This window comes from Rhinoderma darwinii, unplaced genomic scaffold, assembly GCF_050947455.1.
Source record: "Rhinoderma darwinii isolate aRhiDar2 unplaced genomic scaffold, aRhiDar2.hap1 Scaffold_66, whole genome shotgun sequence".
In the NCBI taxonomy this organism is placed as follows: Eukaryota; Metazoa; Chordata; class Amphibia; order Anura; family Rhinodermatidae; genus Rhinoderma; species Rhinoderma darwinii.
Genome location: NW_027464216.1, coordinates 183086 through 207551, shown reverse-complemented (window position 1 = coordinate 207551; position 24466 = coordinate 183086). Strand labels below are relative to the sequence as shown.

The following is a 24466-nucleotide window of genomic DNA, read 5'->3' as shown; positions in this document are numbered from 1 at the left end:
CAACAGTGTCGCTGTATTTATTCATTTGCAACTTGTGGCTGTCAGACTGTGGCGAAACTACAACTCCCAGCGTGCTCTGACAGCTGAAGGCTGAGAGTTGTAGTTTCAGGTTGCGGAGTACAGGATTATTTGGGGGGGGGGTTGATTTATAACTGATGCAATGTAAAAGTGTAGTTGCCCATAGCAACCAATCGGATTCCAGCTCTTATTTTTCAGAGAGGCTTTGGAAAATGAAAACAGCAACCTGATTGGTTGCTAAGGACAATTACTCCACTTTTGTGTTGCAGCAGTTTGGATAAATCCTCAATATGGTCTCCACTTGTGCGCCCTGCAATGGGGACTACAAATCCCAGCAGATCCTGCAGGTCTCTCTGAACTAGATTTTTTTTTACCAGAGAATTAAAAAGTGCATCACTCAGTAGTGTTATATAGATGGGTACAATTGCGGAAAGTGACGATACAGCATCGTTTATGGCGTGTAATAATGTTAATGATGACGTTTTCTGTGTTGTTTATAAGACATGTTTGACAAGTGTCTCTAGATAACATGTCCCACGCTAGTGCAAAACCCAGAGGTGTTCCGTTACTACGTAAAAAAAACTCCCCGTAAAAAAGAAGTGCATGTCATTTCTTGAGCCATTTTTCATTCTCAATAGAAAAACTGCTCCAAAAAACGCCTTGAAAACGTTTCTGGTTTAAAAAACGGCTGAAAATCAGTGGGTGTTTTCTCTTGAAAACAGCCCCGTATTTTACAGCCGTATTTTGTTTAGCGTGTGAACGTAGCCTCCGGGTATGTTCACATGCAGAATCAAAAACAGCTGAAAATGACGGAGCTCAAGAAGTGACAGCTCAGGCTATGTTCACACGCTTAACAAAAAACGGCTGTAATATACGGAGCTGTTTTCAAGGGAAAACTGCCTCTAATTTTCAGTCGTTTTTTATGCATCAAGCGTTATTTGATGCGTTTATTGCGGCCGTATTTTGGAGCGGTTTTTCTATTGACCCAATGAAAAACTACTCAAGAAGTAACATCCCCTTCTTTTTTACAGGGCGTTTTTTTACGTGCCGTTTTTACAAACGGTGCGTAAAAAAACGTCCTGTGGGAACAAAACGCTGTTTTTCCCATTGAAATCAATGGGTAGATGTTTTGAGGCGTTCAGCCTCCATATTTTCTGCTGAAAATAGGCTGTGTGAACATACCCGCATTCTTTTTACGCGCCATTTTTTTTACACACCATTCTTTAAAACGGCGGCATAAAAAATGCCCCGTCTGAACGAAAAGCAGTTTGTAGGGGTTTAGCTACCGTTTTTCAGGCATATTTCAAGGAATTTACACCCCGAAATATGCCCGAAAACACAGTGTGTGAACATATCCTTAACATTTGAAAATGGGTACCCCCCCCCCCCTTAACCATGGCCGAACAATGTCAGAAGTGACTTGGCAAATTTTCTATTAACTTCCGCATTATAGTTTTTTATTGGCCTCAAGATATAAAGGTAACTCACCAGACAAGTGTGTCCCAACCCCTCCTCAGAAGGAGGGAGCCATTGGTCTAGCTGCTCGAACCCCCAGCGATCAGCTGTTATGTCTGGGGGGAGTGGTGGGACAGCCGCATGTTTTGCCTACGGAGAATGTAGTAATATATGGCGGCAATTCAAATGTATAGGATAGTTATCAGAATAGCTGGAATGTAATACCACATTCTCCCTGTAGTGGCTGCTGCAGGAAAAATGAGTAGCCAATTGTAAACTAGCTGAATGTGACTGGGGTCCCTGGAGACGGACCCATGGCGATCGCTGGATTACCGCCGTGGCTCTCATAATACAGGGGATTGACTGTGATGAGACAATTTTATAAATACTGTATCAAGGAGTTCTAAGTTAATAGAAGATTAACCTCCTCTCAGGACCCGCATCTATTAGCCAGAGTTGAGCGACTGCAGAGAGCGTTTCTAGGTCTGGAGGACCCGGCACGTTCCTGCATTACACAGACAGCTCATTGACTTCAATGGAAACTGTGTAATGCCTCATTTACCCAGTGGTGGTGCTGCAGGGAAATTGAACACTTCCTGACCGTTTCCCACAAGATTTGAGCAGGTCGCTGGGGGTATCATGTCATCAGACTATCATCAGGGAACCTTTATTTTCCATTTGTGTATTCTTCATTTTTTCTTAATGTTTTGCGTTGTGTTTTATTTCCAGAAGCTGAGCGCTGTCATGGTCTATACAATCTCTGGACTATTACTACACATAGTAAACCTTGCTGCTCAAAGCCTGATTGTCTCTGCAGACCAGAATGTCTCTTCCCTGTTTTATCAGAAGATCAATCTACCAGCCGGGCACTTACCCTACTTCTTGCACAATAACCAGGATATGTCCAGATCCTGCAGTCAGGACCCCCACTGTCCTTTTAGAGTAAGTCCTACCATACCTAAGCCTAAGACCTTAATCACACGACAGGGTTTTCCGGCCGTTACACGGCCGCAGTAGGAACGATAGACCCCTAATGGGTCTATTCACACGACCAATTTTTTGCCGGCCGTCAATAAATGGGACATGCCCTATTTTCGGCCGTTCACCCGGCCACCCGGCTCCCATAGAAGTCTATGTAGCCGGGTTATACACGGCCATCACTTGAATGTGCTACAAGTGATGGCCGTGTCTTCCGTTGCTCGCTCTCTCCTCCTCCTCCTCACATGCACTTCGCACTGTGGGGAGAAGGTTTTTTTTTTTGCTTCCTGTAGGAGCGGAATCCCCAATCCCCGGCCACAGCTTCGGCAACGTTGTGGCCGGGGATTGGGGATTCTGCTCCAGGAGCAGTCCGTGATTTCACTGTGTCCATATATGGACATAGTGACGCCACAGACTTCTGAAGCGGAATCCCCTGCGATGTGGTCGGGGATTCCGCTCCAGGAGAACTACCTGCCTTCACTGTCCATATATGGACACCTGACGTCAGGGACTTCTGAAGCGGAATCCCCACCGCTGTGGCCGGGGATTCCGATCCAGGAGAAGTCCCTCACTTCACTGTCCATATATGGACAGTGAAGTGAGGGACATCTCCTGGAGCCGTCCCCTACATGAAAGTAGGGGGGGTGCCATCTATGGGGGGTGACTATATGTACAAGGGGGCTGTGTGGCATTACCGACAGGGGGGCTGTGTGGCATTACCGACAGGGGGGCTGTGTGGCACTGCCGACAGGGGGGCTGTGTGGCACTGCCGACAGGGGGGCTGTGTGGCACTGCCGACAGGGGGTCTGTGTGGCACTGCCGACAGGGGGGGTTGTGTGGCACTGCCGACAGGGGGGTTGTGTGGCACTGCCGACAGGGGGGCTGTGTGGCATTGCTTACAGAAGGGCTGTGTGGCATTACCTACAGGGGGCTGTGTGGCAATAGCTACAAGGGTGTCTGTGTGGCATTACCTACAGAGGGAAGTGTGTGGCAAAAAAATTACAACTGAAATTCATCCGATTTTAAAACGGACAGGGAATAAAACGGATACAAAATCGGCTGTAAAATGGCAACACGGCCCGGAACGGAACCCCTCAACAGAAAGCAACGCTGATGTGAACAGGCCTAACTGTTCTGTTGAGAAACAGGGATTGGGTATCTTTCAATCCTTTGTTCCTTGGAGATAAACAGTATAGTAAACGGTTGTTTAGTTGCCGCTTATCTCTTTTCCCTATAGCAGTAAACATGCACCTGGTGGCTGTTTCAGCATCCAAGGTTATGGAGCAGTCGGGGGAGTTTGCTGTCCCATACATGACGCCATTTGTGCTTTATGTGGTCTGTATACAGATGTAGCCGTCTTTATCTTGACTTTTAACGCGTTAAATACACAGTGGCAAGACAGTTTAAGGGTATGTTCACACGTTTAACAAAATACGTCTGAAAATACGGAGCTGTTTTCAAGGGAAAACAGCCCCTGATTTTCAAATGTTTTTTGAGCAACTCGCGTTTTTCGCTGCATTTTCTACGGCCGTTTTTGGAGCTTTTTTCAATAGAGACTATGAGAAAACGGCTCCAAAAACGTCCCAAGAAGTGTCCTGCACTTCTTTTGACGAGCCGTCATTTTACGCGCCGTAAGATGACAGCTCGTCTGCACAGAACATCATAAGACCCATTGCAAGCAATGGGCAGATGTTTGCCGACGTATTGGAGCCATCTTTTCAGGCGTAATTCGTAAAACGCCTCCATTACGTCTGAAAAGAGGTCGTGTGCACATACCCTTACTTTACCTTTTCAATGGTTTTGTTGTGTGAGCTCACACTGCAGCAAGTTATCAGTCAAGATAAACGTGGCTACATCTGTACACAGTGGAGAACATGTAAAAAGGCTTCTTACAGGTAATGTGTGCTTGTAGACAAGGAGAGACCAGGATCCTTAGAAATCAGTCTGTGATTTTTCTCTCTCAGCTCATGAAGGGTTTTGTACCTTTGTACATTTTAGGAATTCCTGACACAACTAGATTCCTGCTGGGGTTATGAGAAGTCGTGCAGGAAGGAGCGCAGGTTCAGTTATCCGGTCTGTGACCAGGTCGACGCTGGTTGGTATGTGCTTGTTTTACATCCTAAGGCTCCATGCACACGACCGTACATTTCATCCGTAATTACGGACCCATTCATTTCTATGGCCGACGGACACCTTCCCATATATTTACGGGACAATGTCCGTGCCGTAGAAACCTTCCATAAAACATGTCCTATTTTTTTATTTTACGTACCGTGCTCCCATACTTTATAATGGACCACGGCCTGCAAATTTCAGACCGTGATTACGGGCACGGTCATGTACATGGGGCCCGAGACACTATTTTATAACTTTTGTTTCATGACTCAAATAAGTCGAGTCGCTTCTCCCCTTATGTAAATCTACCCTCCCAAAGCAGACACTGAAACAGAGTTGGATTTTAAAGGCCACAGCAGCCGTTTATTATTTAAATAACAATAAATTTAAATACCATAACTTTTGAATCCCCAAAAAAGGGGATTCATCATAACATTAAATAACCCACTGCGACCCTATCAGGGTCATAACATTATAAACCAACCAGAATGACAGGGGTAAGTCCTTGAAGCCACCGATACTTAATTTTGGCCATCTGCCCACAAATACCTTACCCCCAGCCGAAACCCGGCCCGGGGGCACCAATTACCTTTTGCAGATGACCACCATATATATATAACCCAGCTTTCAAAAGGGGTAACACCCTAAGAAGCCGACAAATTGGGGGTGCATCCCGTGATGCATTCCCCCCCACCACTTTTTACGACCTACTTCAAGGACTCCCCCCGCAGCTGCAATGACAAAATTAACCACCCCCAAAGATAAATGTTAATAGGCAAATAAACTTTGACGAGAAAAACCACCACCCGCAGCAACCTCTTGCCGCGGTCAACCGATCCACATCAGGGCGGGCGGGCGGGCGGGAACATGTTCCTGCTTCTGTGTCCTGGCGAAGAGAGGGAGAGCACAAACAGGAAACAGGTACATCCCCTTCAATCCCCACCCCTCCTCCCCCAAGCCCTCCTGCTGTCCCCATCCTTGGTCTCTCATAGGCCAGCTAACTCTGTGTCCCTCCCATCTATTTTAGTCATGGAGGCCTCCCCTTATTCCTTTCTTTTCTCTTCAGTACGGCCTCTTCTTGACTCAAATAAGTCGAGGCGCTTCTCCCCTTATGTAAATCTACCCTCCCAAAGCAGACACTGAAACAGAGTTGGATTTTAATGGCCACAGCAGCCGTTTATTATTTAAATAACAATAAATTTAAATACCATAACTTTTGAATCCCCAAAAAAGGGGATTCATCATAACATTAAATAACCCACTGCGACCCTATCAGGGTCATAACATTATAAACCAACCAGAATGACAGGGGCAAGTCCTTGAAGCCACCGATACTTAATTTTGGCCATCTGCCCACAAATACCTTACCCCCAGCCGTAACCCGGCCCGGGGGCACCAAATTACCTTTTTGCAGATGACCACCATATATATAACCCAGCTTTCAAAAGGGGTAACACCCTAAGAAGCCGACAAATTGGGGGTGCATCCCGTGATGCATTCCCCCCCACCACTTTTTACGACCTACTTCAAGGACTCCAAAGCGAAACAGGCCTTGACCACCTCACGCCTGCGAGCTCCTCCACACTCCCACCGCTCGCTCAATTCCATCAGTCAACGCCAGACTCTACATGTCCATCCCCACATCATTGAGATGCACACCATCCTCTCTCCAATACCTGCCTGTCCCAGCCTCCAGGTCCCAGTGGCGCACCGCAACTCCACCATTACCCGCCACAAAACTCGATATAGCCCTGTTAGTCTTAATGCGAGCCTTATTAATCTTTGCCATCGAACGAGCCATCCGCCAGCTCTTCCTAGGGACCATCTCAGACCACACCGTCACCAACTTCGGATAAGTTGCCCATAAACAAAGCAAATCATGCTTGACATCCCTTACTAACTCCCTGAAAGGGCGCAGGCCCAAATCGTTGCCTCCCACATGCAACACCAGCACCTCAGGTGCCCTATCAAGCAATACAAAATTATGAAACTCCGGCAACACCCTGTTCCATGTCATTCCCAGTATACCCATCCACCGCAAGACCGCCGCCTCCCGCGGAATCCTGAGCTGTCGACCGTCCGGCCGTACATCCGCGCGAAGGGCACCCCAGTACACAAAGGAGTGTCCCATAATCCACACCATACATGAGTCACGGCCTGCAAAACAAATGGAGAACATACACGCACCACCACTCGTTGCTGCGCAAAATTATTACTCAGGCGGAACGCACACACCCGGAACATGTTACACAATACCATATCACAACATGTGCAAGCGAACATAAGAACGGAAACGCGCAGACTCCCAGCGCCCTATCCGCCGCACGCCTGCCTCATCCAAACCCCATCTCACCGCCTCCGTCGCTGCCCCAATCCGGAAAGAATGAGACGAATACTGCTCCGCCTGCACCCCGCTAGCCACCAGACATTTTCTGAAAACCGAGATGAACTGATACCGCGACAAAAACTTGCCATCCACATGCCGCAGCAACGGCGCATCCGAGAGATCTAAGCCCTCTAAGTACTCCTTGAGACACAACACTGGACAAACCGGATTTCCGGTGACCGCAAACAAAACCACCCGACGTCCTACCCCCCTCTGATCGGTTTTCGACCGTCGCAGCACTATCTCCACCCTGTCTTCATACAAATCGACATTATCCTGCAGCAACCCCCCCCCCCCCCCGCTTTTACCGAACTAGGCGAAACCAATTCCCCCACCCGAAAAGCTCCGAAGAAGGCTAACGCGAAAGCCAACCGAAAAAGCTTGCTCTCGTACTCTGAATGAACCACCACCACCTCCAATGAGCACAACAATTGAAAAGACACGGGACGCCTCCTATCCCTAACCACTACACCCCGTCTCAACCCCCTCAATGCCTGGCCCACCAAAAAACGCTTCATGATGTCCACAAATCCCCGTAATTTACAACCGAAAGCAATGGCCGCCACGAAGCGATTAACCTTAGCGACCGTGCAACCCCGGGCAAACGCGTCTCCCAACCAAAACAACAAAGCCACCACCCTATCCTCATCAGAGCACACATCACCCAACGATCTCACCCACTCTTCCCATTGCCTCCATCCAGCAGAATAAGATGACCACGTAGCGCTGGCCAACGACCTCTTTATCAATGCACCTGCCGCCCGGATACCAGCTCCCACTGATGACTGGGACATTCCACCCCCGTTAACTCCGCGTCCGGGACCAGCTGACGGACACGATCCCACTGCGAGCGAGAAAGCGCATCAGCAATACAATTCTCCGCCCCAGGAACATGCACCACCACCACCCACGCATTTAAACTCCAAAAAGCAAGCACCAACTGACGCAACAAGCGAACCACTGGAGGGGACGACGTCGACGTATTATTTATAGCCATCACCACCCCCAGATTATCGCAATGAAAACGCACTTTCTTATCCCGGAACCTGTCTCCCCAAATGGTGACTGCCACCACGATGGGAAACAGTTCGAGTAGGGCCAAGTTACGTGTCAAACCCGTCTCTACCCACTCAACCGGCCATTTTCCTGCGCACCACTGCCCTTTGAAGAATGCTCCGAACCCCACCGCCCCGGACGCATCAGTGAACAATTCCAAATCGAAGCTATCCAGCGCCCGTGACATCCACAGCGAGAGACTGTTATACTGTGCCAGAAAATGGAGCCAGACCCGCAAATCCTCCCTGTGCTCCGCCGTCATACGAATGAAATGGTGGGGTTCCCCCACCCCCGCCAACCGCCGACAAAACACCCTCCCCATTGGCATGATGCGGCAAGCAAAATTAAACTTCCCCAATAAGGACTGCAATTCCCGTAGTGTAATTTTCTTAATCCGACACGCTCGCTCCACTACTAACCGCAGATCCCCCAACTTATCCTCAGGCAATCTGCACTCCATTGCCACAGAATCTATTGTAATTCCCAAAAAACAAATGGTCGTCACTGGACCTTCAGTTTTTTCCACAGCCAAGGGGACCCCGAACTCCCGCGACACCCAGTTGACCGCCTCAAGTAAATTCGCGCAAACCCCCGAATGCGCCGGGCCAACACACAAGAAATTGTCGAGGTAGTGAATAACCGATTCCACCCCAGCGACCTCCCTAACTACCCATTCCAAAAAAGAACTAAAAACCTCAAAGTACGCGCACGACAACGAGCAACCCATGGGAAGGCACCGATCGATGTAGTAACCTCCTTCCCAGTAACACCCCAGCAACCGCTGGCTGTCCGGGTGGACCGGCAATAAACGGAACGCCGTTTGAATATCGTTTTTTGCCATCAGAGCTCCTCTTCCGTAACCTCGTACTAACGCTACCGCCGCATCAAATGACGTGTATACCACGGAACAGAGATCTGGGTCAATGCCATCATTAACCGACGCCCCTTTTGGGAAGGACAAATGCTGAATGAGCCTAAATTTGTTACCTTCCCGTTTCGGAACCACTCCTAACGGTGACACCACCAAACCCGGAACTGGGATCATGCTAAAAGGGCCCGCCATTCTGCCCAGATCAATCTCCTTCCTAAGTTTCTCCGAGACTACGGCCGCCTGCTGATATGCCAACTTAAGGTTGCGCTGAGTGAACGGGACCTCGTACGAAGGGGGCGGAATAACAAAACCAGAACTAAAACCTAAACTAATCAACCGCGCCCCCTCCTTGTTAGTGTATCTACTTAGAAAGGGGGCCATCTTTATGAGCTTCACCGGAGTCTCCCCCATGACCAGCCGCACCGCTAACTCCCCCCTGTCGTTTCCCCTTTTTAAAACATTTTGACGCTCCATGCGACTGCCCGCTGCAGTGTGAACACACATGCTTGAATTTACACGCTGCTCCAAATTTACACTGCCCCTCGTTGAACTGCCAACACGTTCCAAATTTGGAACCTGAGGCCGGACTATTCCCGCCGGAAGTTCCTGCTGCGTTCCCGCTCCCAGGAAAGGACTGCCCTTGCTTATAAAGTGCCGTCACCTTCAGCCATAAGGCTATGTCCTTATGATCCCACCGTATATTCGGCCGCACCGCCTTCCGCTGCCGAAACTGTTCGTCGTAACGAAGCCAAGCCTGTCCCCCATAAACCCGATGCACCTCCCCCACCGCGTCCAAGTAACAGAATAAGCCGGAACAATTTTCTGGCGCCTTTTCTCCAATAACACTCGCCAAAATTGCAGAAGCCTGCATTCAATTGACGAATGTTTTTGGAATCAACCTGTACCGTCTCATTTCCTCCTCATCCTTTTTGGTTTCATCCCGCTTCACCTTATCCAAATTAAACTTCTCCAGCGAAAGCAACGAAAAAATCTCCACGTACTCATCTTTCCAAATCTTTTCTTTAACTTCCTGCTTCAAATGCGCGCCTAACGGGCCCTCATAACATACGTACACCTCCCCGCGCGCGCGATCATCCAGCCGCACCCTATCTACCTCTTTTGGCGAGTCTGTTTGAACCGCCGCCGCCACTGCCACCGCTGCCCCCGTGGCTAGCCCCCCTCCGGATTGCATAACCGGGGCACTACCAACACTGCCCCCCCACACCGCGGCCGACGCCACGCCTGCCTGTTCCTGGGAAGGGAAACCTCCTAGCCGCCCCACCAACGCCTTTAAACAACCCACTAACTCCGTCAAACTATCCCCCCCTGCACCCGCCTGTAACCCCGGGGCCCTTGACTCCGCCGCGACGTTAGCCGACGCTACACCCTCTACACCGATACCCGACATCAATAAAGCTGGAAAAGGTAACGTAGGTGTCAACTCACCAGGCTGCCCAGGGGCTGTGAACCCGTCAGCCGGACCCCCATGTCCACGTGCAGAGGCCTGCCGCTCACCGTCCTCCAATGCTCCGGACTCCCTCTGGCGCTGTCCGCATTGGCAATGTGTGCACGGGGAATTCCAAGTTCCGTCCGAGAAAAGGGGGGGGCGACATCGCATCATCCGTCTGGCCGAGCTCCAGCTCCTGCCGCAGCCGTCCTGCTGAACCAGCCTCCCGCTGTTCCGTCCCTGGCACTCTCACCACCGACCTCATCCTGCACCCTCCGCTCCTGTCCACATCCACCGCCCGCTCGTTGCTGCCATGAGCCGACCCTCCGGCTGGCACATCGCCGTGCAGGGTCGCCGTTGCCCTTCCGCCACGTACCGAAGGAGGTGGTGTGGCCGGAAGTGAAGGCCTCGTCTTCCTCATCGCTGCCGCTGGGCGCTGCCGCTGGGCGCTGCCGCGTTTTGGGATTCCTCCCAGGACCAGATGGGAGGGCAGCGGCAGGCCGCCCTGGTGTCTGGCCTGAAGGGTCCACCGAGGGGCTCCTCTTGCACCGCCGCTCCCGCGGAATGTCCTCCGGACTCAGCCGTGCGGGCGGGCGGGCGCGAGCGCCTCGTGCTGCGTGTCACTCCGGAAGTGCCGGCCCTGGCCTGAGTCACGGGGGAGACGGGGGCTCCTCTTCTCTTGCCCGTCCCTCTGGAACGCCGGTCCTGGACCTCTGCCTGCTCCAGTGGCCCTGAGACCGCCGGCATGGTGGACCGCGCCACGCCCGCTCCGGACGATTCTGCCCGATCCTGGTCCGGAGCGCCCGCTTGTCCCTGCAGCAGCGTCGCCACTCGTGCTCCGAGCCATCCCGGACCTTGAGAGGCCGCCGCGGCCCGCAGCAACTCCATCGCCTCCTCGTCAGACACAGCAGGGATGGTGAACATGTTCCTGCTTCTGTGTCCTGGCGAAGAGAGGGAGAGCACAAACAGGAAACAGGTACATCCCCTTCAATCCCCACCCCTCCTCCCCCAAGCCCTCCTGCTGTCCCCATCCTTGGTCTCTCATAGGCCAGCCAACTCTGTGTCCCTCCCATCTATTTTAGTCATGGAGGCCTCCCCTTATTCCTTTCTTTTCTCTTCAGTATGGCCTCTTCTTTAGTAACATGTAATAAAAATGATCTCTAGAATCTCTTCATTTTCAACTAAAGGTCTGGATACTGGAATCTTAAAGGGCAAATATAAAAGCCTAAATATCTGTATCGGGGGTGTACACATGATTTTGTAAAGGAGGGGGGATTTTTACATGTTACGCGGAGCGCACAGACACTTGATAGACACAAGAAAATCCCAGTCACATGGTGCAGGATATATTTATCATATGACTCTATAATGATTGCCCCAAAGCCATAGGAAAACTGCATTTTGGCGACAGACGCACTTTAGAAATATATAATCTCGCTATACAGCACACAAATAAATCAGTAAGAGCTAGAGTGCCCATGATGGTAGCGCCATCAATGCCAGATTAGTGCCACCTGTACAATGTAGTACCATGCAGAGTGCCACTCATATACAATAGGGTCTGCAGAATATAGCCGTATAATCTGTGGTGGTCTTGGGCAGTAATGGCTACATTCCGGGTGATCTACGGTGGTGACGTAACTGTGTCACTACCATTTTGTGTTACATTTTACCCATGCACAGTAAGACCAAGTTCACATGGAGTTTTTTGGCGCGGTTTTTGACGCAGAAACCGCTTCGGAAAACGGCTCCCATTGATTTTAATGGGAGGAGAGCAGAAAAAAGCGCTCTCGGGAAAAAGAACCGTCATGCCCTTTCTTTAGGCGTTTCCACCTCTGACCTCCCATTGACATCATGGCGCTTAATGGCCGCGGCCGAAAAACGCAGCAAAAACTGCGGCAAGTGTTATGCCGGCACGTCAAAATCTGCCTCAAATTTTCAGTAGGAATTTTGAGGCAGATTTTTCCACCTGCAAAAAAAACTCTGTGTGAACAGGGCCTTCTAGGTAGAAATCTGTCAATCAGGCGCGAGTGGGCGGAGGTAGCAGCAGCTCGTAAATAATGGTGTCTTTTCTATAGCGGTGGTGAAGTTCTTCAAAACAGCTTCACTTTAGCAAATAAGTGACAGACAGCAGAAATCAGTGTGTCTGTCAGTACATTATGATGCCCTAAGTGAGCAGCATAATGTAGATGACAGGTTCCCTTTAAATGATAACATTCTGGCTGCTTTCAGCTGCCACTAGAAGGAGCTCACGGTGTACAAATTTATAAAGCTCCTATTGAAGTCATTGGGAACTGTATGATTACAACTGCATCCAGCTCCCCCTGGTGGCAACTTCTGTAATCATTCAGGAGAGACTGAGACAGTGAAAGGTCTATTTGGCAAGTTATTCTCCAGCCCTCTGGCCATCTTGTGGGCATTATTGCAGCCATTAGTACAGTGTTTATAGGGTCGCTAGAAGATGCTCAGTAGAGATGTTGGTGCAGATATCTTGGCATGTAAGAAATATGTATAACAAGTAATGACTCCAGTCGTTATGCCATGATTGATGTGATCTTGTTCCCCTAGGGCAAAGAACTTGGAAGGCGCTCAAGAAGTATTTTGGAGACAGGCAGACTTTGGTTACGTTATGGAGCGTTTGGCTGAAGCACAAGTCTTCTGTCATCCACGTGAGCAGGTCGGTCTGTCTTGTGCGTTGCTTCTTCTGACTGGTAATCCAGATTGTCTGACATGTCTCTTTATTACAGGGAGACTCTCTCTTGGCCTGTTCCTGCCACCTCCTGCACTGCCGAGCCACCAACCTTTATTTGGACTTACGAAATCCTAGACGACCACAAGACAGGTCTGTAGTGCTTCATATTGAACTATTGGTCCAGTTGACAATAATATTAAAAATAATATTTAAACACATTGAAGGGGATGTCTGTTTTAAAAAATATATATATATATATTTTTAATTACTTTATTAGGGAATTCTGAGTTATTGGTGTAGTCCCTCATTCAGGATCCTCGTCTATTAGCCAGAGCGTTAAGCGGCTTCAAAGAGCGTCCCTCACTGGAGGACCCAGCACAACAACGCATTTCACAGACAGACCATTTATTTAATTGGGAACTGTGTATAATGCTTCATTTCTCCTGTAGTGGCGCTGCAGGGAAATTGAACACTTTCCTCCAGGTTCCCTCTCGGATTACAGCTGATATCTGGGGGTGCTGCCACTGGACGCCCCGTAATCCGCTTATTCACTTTGGTCCCTTGGCGTTCTCCAAAGCAACCCCTTTCTAAATAGGGTTTCCAGTTTTCTATAAAAATCTCATTCACTGTATAATTAAAAGTTATGTAACCTAACAATGTGTTCAGTGCCTCAATTTCTTACCATTTTTAAGATCTGTGATTGCTGTCACTGAATGGCAAACAAAGATACATAGCCCATTAATGGTTTATTCACACACGGCAGATTTTTTGCAAGCCCCATTCAGATGAACGGGACATTGTCAGAAATTTCTACAACAAATCTGCCATGTGTGAATATATCCCCTCAGCCTATCCGTGCCCCCTCTATTAATGATCCATGAATGTGTGTGCAGGGCGTGATCAAGACAGATTCAGCCTCTGATTATAAGCAATATTTCCAATTACTTTAAGCAAGCAGAGATCTTAAATGGTAGGTGGTTAAAACATAAAGTATAATAGATTGTTTTTAACTTTTCATTATAAATGTAATTGCCCAATGATCTCTGTAGTATGGAGACTAAACATGCCGATCCTCTGTTCTCCTGGGGGATAAGCCGCTGTTAGAGAGATCTTGCCGCGGTTTCTTCCCCCTCTCCCCATTTAAATAAACCGGCACAAAAATCATTTTATAGTGGGATCAGGTGAAATAGCTGTTGGCCAAACAAACACTCTGCCAACATCTATTGCATATGTATGGCCAGCTTTATGCCTCCATAACAGGTCAAGCTTCAGTTCCCCCATAACTGTGCCCGCAGCAGCGCCCATACACTTGCATTATTCACAAGTCTGAGCTGCTCTGTCTTCACATGACAATTAGCGATTACCACTGACGGATTAGGAACTGGTCCGCGCAACAGGATCGATTCTTCATCAGTTGTTTCTACGGGACAGCAGTGTGGTATCTGGGAATGAAGGGCAGGGCCGATTCTAGCTTTCCTGCTGCCTGAGGCGAAAATATAAATGGCGCCCGCCCCCCCCCCCCCCCCGCCCCCCTCCACAAAAAAAAATAAAAAATTGTAAGTAAGAAACAACTTGTAAAACGAAACAAGAAAATTAAAGCTGTGTGAACAAAAAAATACATTAGGGCCTGTTCACATCACCGTTCGCTTCCGTTCCGAGGTTCTGTCGGGTGAACCCCGCAACGGAAAGTGAAAGTGACAGCACAGCTTCCGTTTCAGTCACCATTGATCTCAATGTTGATGGAAACATCGCTAATGGCTTCCGTTCGTCACCAATCCGGCTGGTTTCCGGTTTTCCGACGGAATCAATAGCGGAGTCGACTACGGAACGGAATCGAACGGTGATGTGAACAGGCCCTTATTGAACATCGTTATAAACTGCAAGGTCTCATAATGCTACAGGCAATTGTGTAGTAAATATCCCTATATTGCCCCAGCTATAAATACTAGTAAAATGACCAGGGCAACGTGTATCCAAAATTCAAACACAAAAATGAAAGAACAATGTCAGTGTTCAAACTTGTGTCAGGGCTCCTTTAATGGCTCTTTACAGTCAGTATAGTAACACACTGCGGCACTTTACAGTCAGTATAGTAACACACGCGGCACTTTACAGTCAGTATAGTAACACATGCGGCACTTTACAGTCAGTATAGTAACACACGCGGCACTTTACAGTCAGTATAGTAACACATGCGGCACTTTACAGTCAGTATAGTAACACATGCGGCACTTTACAGTCAGTATAGTAACACATGCGGCACTTTAGAGTCAGTATAGTAACACATGCAGCACTTTACAGTCAGTATAGTAACACATGCAGCACTTTACAGTCAGTATAGTAACACATGCGGCACTTTACAGTCAGTATAGTAACGCACGCTGCACTTTACAGTCAGTATAGTAACGCACGCTGCACTTTACAGTCAGTATAGTAACACATGCGGCACTTTACAGTCAGTATAGTAACACATGCTGCACTTTACAGTCAGTATAGTAACACATGCTGCACTTTACAGTCAGTATAGTAACACATGCTGCACTTTACAGTCAGTATAGTAACACATGCGGCACTTTACAGTCAGTATAGTAACACATGCGGCACTTTACAGTCAGTATAGTAACGCACGCTGCACTTTACAGTCAGTATAGTAACGCACGCTGCACTTTACAGTCAGTATAGTAACGCACGCTGCACTTTACAGTCAGTATAGTAACACATGCGGCACTTTACAGTCAGTATAGTAACACATGCTGCACTTTACAGTCAGTATAGTAACACATGCTGCACTTTACAGTCAGTATAGTAACACATGCTGCACTTTACAGTCAGTATAGTAACACATGCGGCACTTTACAGTCAGTATAGTAACACATGCGGCACTTTAGAGTCAGTATAGTAACACATGCAGCACTTTACAGTCAGTATAGTAACACATGCAGCACTTTACAGTCAGTATAGTAACACATGCGGCACTTTACAGTCAGTATAGTAACGCACGCTGCACTTTACAGTCAGTATAGTAACGCACGCTGCACTTTACAGTCAGTATAGTAACGCACGCTGCACTTTACAGTCAGTATAGTAACACATGCGGCACTTTACAGTCAGTATAGTAACACATGCTGCACTTTACAGTCAGTATAGTAACACATGCTGCACTTTACAGTCAGTATAGTAACACATGCTGCACTTTACAGTCAGTATAGTAACACATGCGGCACTTTACAGTCAGTATAGTAACGCACGCTGCACTTTACAGTCAGTATAGTAACACATGCGGCACTTTACAGTCAGTATAGTAACATGCTGCACTTTACAGTCAGTATAGTAACACATGCGGCACTTTACAGTCAGTATAGTAACATGCTGCACTTTACAGTCAGTATAGTAACACATGCGGCACTTTACAGTCAGTATAGTAACGCACGCTGCACTTTACAGTCAGTATAGTAACACATGCAGCACTTTACAGTCAGTATAGTAACACACACGGCACTTTACAGTCAGTATAGTAACACATGCAGCACTTTACAGTCAGTATAGTAACACACACGGCACTTTACAGTCAGTATAGTAATGCACGCTGCTCTTTACAGTCAGTATAGTAACATACGCGGCACTTTACAGTCAGTATAGTAACACATGCTGCTCTTTACAGTCAGTATAGTAATACATGCGGCACTTTACAGTCAGTATAGTAAAACACGCGGCACTTTACAGTCAGTATAGTAACACATGCGGCACTTTACAGTCAGTATAGTAACGCACGCTGCACTTTACAGTCAGTATAGTAACGCACGCTGCACTTTACAGTCAGTAAAGTAACGCATGCGGCACTTTACAGTCAGTAAAGTAACGCACGCTGCACTTTACAGTCAGTATAGTAACACACGCTGCACTTTACAGTCAGTATAGTAACGCACGCTGCACTTTACAGTCAGTATAGTAACGCACGCTGCACTTTACAGTCAGTATAGTAACGCATGCGGCACTTTACAGTCAGTAAAGTAACGCATGCGGCACTTTACAGTCAGTAAAGTAACGCACGCTGCACTTTACAGTCAGTATAGTAACGCACGCTGCACTTTACAGTCAGTATAGTAGCACATGCGGCACTTTACAGTCAGTATAGTAACGCACGCTGCACTTTACAGTCAGTATAGTAACGCATGCTGCACTTTACAGTCAGTATAGTAACACACGCTGCACTTTACAGTCAGTATAGTAACATGCGGCACTTTACAGTCAGTATAGTAACGCACGCTGCACTTTACAGTCAGTATAGTAACACATGCGGCACTTTACAGTCAGTATAGTAACGCACGCTGCACTTTACAGTCAGTATAGTAACACACGCTGCACTTTACAGTCAGTATAGTAACGCACGCTGCACTTTACAGTCAGTATAGTAACGCACGCTGCACTTTACAGTCAGTATAGTAACGCACGCTGCACTTTACAGTCAGTATAGTAACGCACACTGCACTTTACAGTCAGTATAGTAACGCATGCTGCACTTTACAGTCAGTATAGTAACGCACGCTGCACTTTACAGTCAGTATAGTAAAGCACGCTGCACTTTACAGTCAGTATAGTAACACATGCGGCACTTTACAGTCAGTATAGTAACGCACGCTGCACTTTACAGTCAGTATAGTAACGCACGCTGCACTTTACAGTCAGTATAGTAACACATGCGGCACTTTACAGTCAGTATAGTAACGCACGCTGCACTTTACAGTCAGTATAGTAACGCACGCTGCACTTTACAGTCAGTATAGTAACGCATGCTGCACTTTACAGTCAGTATAGTAACGCACGCTGCACTTTACAGTCAGTATAGTAACATGCGGCACTTTACAGTCAGTATAGTAACGCATGCTGCACTTTACAGTCAGTATAGTAACGCACGCTGCACTTTACAGTCAGTATAGTAACATGCGGCACTTTACAGTCAGTATAGTAACGCATGCTGCACTTTACAGTCAGTATAGTAACGCACGCTGCACTTTACAGTCAGTATAGTAACATGCGGCACTTTACAGTCAGTATAGTAACGCACGCTGCACTTTACAGTCAGTATAGTAACACATGCGGCACTTTACAGTCAGTATAGTAACGCACGCTGCACTTTACAGTCAGTATAGTAACACATGCGGCACTTTACAGTCAGTATAGTAACGCACGCTGCACTTTACAGTCAGTATAGTAACGCACGCTGCACTTTACAGTCAGTATAGTAACGCACGCTGCACTTTACAGTCAGTATAGTAACGCACGCTGCACTTTACAGTCAGTATAGTAACATGCAGCACTTTACAGTCAGTATAGTAACGCACGCTGCACTTTACAGTCAGTATAGTAACACATGCGGCACTTTACTGTCAGTATAGTAACACATGCGGCACTTTACAGTCAGTATAGTAACGCACGCTGCACTTTACAGTCAGTATAGTAACACATGCGGCACTTTACTGTCAGTATAGTAACACATGCGGCACTTTACAGTCAGTATAGTAACACATGCAGCACTTTACTGTCAGTATAGTAACACATGCAGCACTTTACAGTCAGTATAGTAACACATGCGGCACTTTACAGTCAGTATAGTAACACATGCGGCATTTTACAGTCAGTATAGGAACATATGCGGCACTTTACAGTCAGTATAGTAACACACGCGGCACTTTACAGTCAGTATAGGAACACATGCGGCACTTTACAGTCAGTATAGTAACACAAGCGGCACTTTACAGTCAGTATAGGAACACATGCGGCACTTTACAGTCAGTATAGGAACACATGCGGCACTTTACAGTCAGTATAGTAACACATGCGGCACTTTACAGTCAGTATAGTAACACACGCGGCACTTTACAGTCAGTATAGTAACACATGCGGCACTTTACAGTCAGTATAGTAACACATGCGGCACTTTACAGTCAGTATAGTAATACATGCGGCACTTTACAGTCAGTATAGTAACACATGCGGCACTTTACAGTCAGTATAGTAACACATGCGGCACTTTACAGTCAGTATAGTAACGCATGCTGCACTTGCTTTCTGTCCACGTCTATTGGATCTGTACTACCAATCCGTAATATTTGTAAACCGAAACTGCACAGACCAGACTAGGAATGAATGTGATCATTGAGCCAGTAATATAATCTGAAAACTATTCACTGCATGTTCAGATCTTAAAGAGGCTCTGTCACCAGATTTTGCAACCCCTATCTCCTATTGCAGCAGATCGGCGCTGCAATGTAGACAAGAGTAACGTTTTTTTTATTTTTAAAACGAGCATTTTTGGCCAAGTTATGACCGTTTTTATATTTATGCAAATGAGGCTTTCTAAAGTACAACTGGGCGTGTTTACAGTAAAAGTACAACTGGGCGTGTATTGTGTGTGTTACATCGGGGCGTTTTTACTTCTTTTACTAGCTGGGCGTTTTGTATAGAAGTGAATGATGCTGACGAATCAGCATCATCCACTTCTCTTCACAACGCCCAGCTTCTGGCAGTGCACAGACACACAGCGTGTTCTCGCGAGATCACGCTGTGACGTCACTCACTTCCTGCCCCAGGTCCTGCATCGTGTCGGACGAGCGAGGACACATCGGCACCAGAGGCTACAGTTGATTCTGCAACAGCATCGGCGTTTGCAGGTAAGTCGATGTAGCTACTTACCTGCAAACGCTGATGCTGCTGCAGAATCAACTGTAGCCTCTGGTGCCGATGTGTCCTCGCTCGTCCGACACGATGCAGGACCTGGGGCAGGAAGTGAGTGACGTCACAGCGTGATCTCGCGAGGACACGCTGTGTGTCTGTGAACAGCCAGAAGCTGGGCGTTGTGAAGAGAAGTGGATGATGCTGATTCGTCAGCATCATACACTCCCATTCACAACGCCCAGCTAGTAAAAGAAGTAAAAACGCCCCGATGTACGCACATAATACACGCCCAGTTGTACTTTTACTTTAAACACGCCCAGTTGTACTTTAGAAAGCCTCATTTGCATAAATATAAAAATTTGTCATATTGCAGCGCCGATCTGCTGCAATAGCAGATAGGGGTTGCAAAATCTGGTGACAGAGCCTCTTTAAAGGGGTTGTCCCAATATTAAATGTTATCCCCTCTCTACAGGATAGGAGATAACATGCTGATCAGTGGGGGTCCCTCGTACCCCTGAGTTAATGACGCTGCAGGTCAAGCATACACCCTGCCGCTCCAGTTACTCAGGGGTACAAGGGACCACCGTTCCAGTTATCAGTGGGGGTCCCAGTGGTCAGACCCCCACCGATCAGCATGTTATGTCCTGTCCTGTAGACAGGGGGTAACATTTAATCTTGGAACAACCCCTTTAACTGCAAGGGGCAAAAATGTATATTTAAAAAAAAAGGCATATGGAACAGAAGCAAAGCAAAAAATAAACTGCGCACAACCTATAAATAAATATGTACCAGCAGTGTATATACCGCACAGATCAATATATAGCAGCAGTGTATATACCGCACAGATCCATATATAGCAGCAGTGAATATACCGCACAGATCCATATATAGCAGCAGTGTATATACCGCACAGATCCATATATAGCAGCAGTGTATATACCGCACAGATCCATATATAGCAGCAGTGTATATACCGCACAGATCCATATATAGCAGCAGTGAATATACCGCACAGATCCATATATAGCAGCAGTGAATATACCGCACAGATCCATATATAGCAGCAGTGAATATACCGCACAGATCCATATATAGCAGCAGTGAATATACCGCTCTGATCCATATATAGCAGCAGTGTATATACCGCACAGATCCATATATAGCAGCAGTGTATATACCGCACAGATCCATATATAGCAGCAGTGTATATACCGCACATATAAATATATACCAGCAGTGTATATACCGCTCTGATCCATATATAGCAGCAGTGTATATACCGCTCTGATCCATATATAGCAGCAGTGAATATACCGCACAGATCCATATATAGCAGCAGTGTATATACCGCACAGATCCATATATAGCAGCAGTGTATATACCGCTCTGATCCATATATAGCAGCAGTGAATATACCGCACATATAAATATATACCAGCAGTGTATATACCGCACAGATCCATATATAGCAGCAGTGAATATACCGCACAGATCCATATATAGCAGCAGTGTATATACCGCACAGATCCATATATAGCAGCAGTGTATATACCGCTCTGATCCATATATAGCAGCAGTGAATATACCGCACATATAAATATATACCAGCAGTGTATATACCGCACAGATCCATATATAGCAGCAGTGAATATACCGCACAGATCCATATATAGCAGCAGTGTATATACCGCACAGATCCATATATAGCAGCAGTGTATATACCGCTCTGATCCATATATAGCAGCAGTGAATATACCGCACATATAAATATATACCAGCAGTGTATATACCGCACAGATCCATATATAGCAGCAGTGAATATACCGCACAGATCCATATATAGCAGCAGTGAATATACCGCACAGATCCATATATAGCAGCAGTGTATATACCGCACAGATCCATATATAGCAGCAGTGTATATACCGCACAGATCCATATATAGCAGCAGTGAATATACCGCTCTGATCCATATATAGCAGCAGTGAATATACCGCACAGATCCATATATAGCAGCAGTGAATATACCGCACAGATCCATATATAGCAGCAGTGTATATACCGCACAGATCCATATATAGCAGCAGTGAATATACCGCAGATATAAGTATATACCAGTAGTGAATGTTATCAGCCACAGTCCGCCCTTCTCCTCCTCCTCTCATCCAATAACATGTGGAGGCCGAGGAGAGGTGCAGAGTTGCCATACTCACTCGTTAGACGCGCTCTCTGTATCGTGGTCCGCAGGGGCGTGCGCTTCTCCGCTGCAAGCTCTGTTGTGAACTTGTGATATTCTGCACACAGGGGCGGATGTAGGATTGAAATCTAGGGCAGGGGTGGAAAAAACACAACCTGTCAACGGAAAAATCATCTGTCAGAAGTAAAAATGTTTCCCCGATGAGTACAAGAAAGCCCCACCTGGGAATTAGACTTTCTTGTACTCCACAATGGGGAAACATTTTTTCCCTCTGGCGGCTAACTTTTCAGTTGACAGGAAGCAGAGTTACATGAAGGGAAATTATTTTTCCTTGACCTCTAGTTTCTATTGTGGCGCAGGGGAGAAAAAAGTATAGGTTTTATATTTGTAATACTGCTAACTTTTATTTTTTTGCTATGTTCGGCTGGACCATTTAGACTAAGGGTATGTGCACACGTAGTGACCAAAAACGTCTGAAAATACCGAGCTGTTTTCAAGGGAAAACAGCCCCGGATTTTCAGACGTTTTTTGAGCAACTCGCGTTTTTCGCGGCGTTTTCGCACATTTTTTACGTCCGTTTTTGGAGCTGTTTTCATTGGAGTCTATGAGAAAACGGCTCCAAAAACAACCAAAGAAGTGTCCTGCACTTCTTTTGACGAGGCAGTCATTTTACGCGTCGTAGTTTGACAGCTGTCAAACGACGACGCGTAAATTACAGGTCGTCTGCACAGTACGTCGGCAAACCCATTCAAATGAATGGGCAGATGTTTACCGACGTAATGGAGCCCTATTTTCAGACGTAAAACGAGGCATAATACGCCTCGTTTACGCCTGAAAATAGGTCGTGTGAACCCAGCCTCAGTCATGGATTAGTTGGACTACTTCGATAATGTACGTTTTTTTTTTAAAATAAAATGGTGAAAGAGGGTTGTGCGGGGGAGTTTTTATTTCAATAAAAAATGTTTTCTTATGTCTGTTTTTTTTAAATTATATTACCGGCCGGGATTAGGTTGGATGGCGCACTGTGCGGGGGACTCTATTGCTGCCCTCTACAAATGCAGGCAAATATACACATATATATATATACACACATATATACACACACACACACACACACACACACACACACACACACAGACATAAAGCATGTTAACATATACAGACACATATATATATATATATATATATATAAACACACACACACATATACAGACAGACAGACAGACAGAGAGACACAAGGCATGTATACACATACCAACACATATATACACACATAGACGGACCCAAGGCATGTATACATATACAGACACATATATACACACACACACACACACACACACACACACAAAGCATGTATACATATAGAGACACATAAAGCATGTTAACATATACAGACACATATATATATATACACACACACACACACACACACACACACACACACACACACACACACACACAAGGCATGTATGCATATACAGACACATATATATACTCACACACACCATGTATACATATAGAGACACATATATACACACACATAGACAGACAGTCAGACACAAGGCACGTATACATATATACACACTCACAGGAACTTACCATCTCTCCAGCTGCACAGGTTTCTTGCAGGTCGGACTGTGGGCGGAGCTTCCTCCTCGGCTCTGGACTTGCTTCCTCTGCTTCCTCTGCTTCCTCAGCGTGTGTAACGAGGAGCAGAGAATATAGAGTCCAAAGCACGGCTGGCACAGTTGCGCCCCCTACATGGTGGGAGGATGCAGCACCATGTCGCACACCTCTAAGGCTGCCCAATGCAGTCAGTCAGATGCCCCCCTCTTGTCAGTGTGGTAGCAGCCCATCACTTTTAAATTAGTGAGGGCAGGAGGCTGAGCGCAGTAATTGGCACTCTGCCGCTCTAGTCTTTATCAACGACTCAGCCTCCTGTCCTCAACTCATTACTTACCAGCTGCTTTTCTTTTCTTCAGGAGAGAGCGTTCGGCCGCTCCTCCCGGAGTCCTCCAGGTTCCCTATGCTCCTCTCTCGCAGCGCGTGCAGCGTCACAGAGGGGGAGTGTACTAGCAGACGTGCGCCTATCGTGCTGCACGTCTACTAGGTAAAGTACTCTCCCCTGCCTTCCCCACGCATCCCCCCTGGCCCTGCCACAATATGCCGCCCCCCGTTTTTAGCTCGGTGGCGTCGCCTGAGGCCGCTGCCTCACCTTGCCTCATGGCAGATGCGGCCCTGATGAAGGGCAGTGGCAGCAATCCAGGGAAGTCCTGCGGAGTCCGCAACATTTTAAATACCGCATAATTAAGCAATGAAACCAACATTCCGCTGATCATGTGACTGGTGTCTGCCGAGACCTGGTACTACCAGCGCTGTATGTGTCAAACAGAGGAGAGATCAGATGAGCAGCAGAAAGACCTTGCAGAGGAGCTACAGTGAGAGGAGGAGAACAAGCAGGGGGTGAGAGCAGCGAGAAGCAGGAGCAGCCAAGGTGTGTGCAGGAGATGAAGGAAGATGAACCTTAAAACAAGGAGCTAACTGGAGATGTTATTGCTAAATATTATTACTCAAAA

The 24466-nt window shown here is 47.1% G+C and overlaps 1 protein-coding gene and 1 long non-coding RNA gene across 2 annotated transcripts in view; one reads left to right on the top strand and one right to left on the bottom strand.

The window, feature by feature from the left end:
* Positions 1-272: 272 nt before the first annotated feature.
* LOC142728038 (EGF domain-specific O-linked N-acetylglucosamine transferase-like) overlaps positions 273-24466 on the top strand; it is a 62764-nt gene continuing 38570 nt past the window's right edge. Inside the window, exons 1-5 of the mRNA XM_075849078.1 lie at positions 273-365; positions 2203-2415; positions 4450-4550; positions 12895-13003; positions 13074-13168. Of these exons, the coding sequence (XP_075705193.1) occupies positions 309-365; positions 2203-2415; positions 4450-4550; positions 12895-13003; positions 13074-13168 (575 nt within the window). The 5' untranslated portion in view covers positions 273-308. The remainder of the gene's footprint in view (positions 366-2202; positions 2416-4449; positions 4551-12894; positions 13004-13073; positions 13169-24466) is intronic.
* LOC142728045 (uncharacterized) lies at positions 14441-23571 on the bottom strand. Its single transcript, XR_012877447.1, has 3 exons — positions 23490-23571; positions 21907-22018; positions 14441-14501 (listed from the first exon to the last, which is right to left on the bottom strand). It is a non-coding gene; the product is annotated as an uncharacterized LOC142728045 (long non-coding RNA).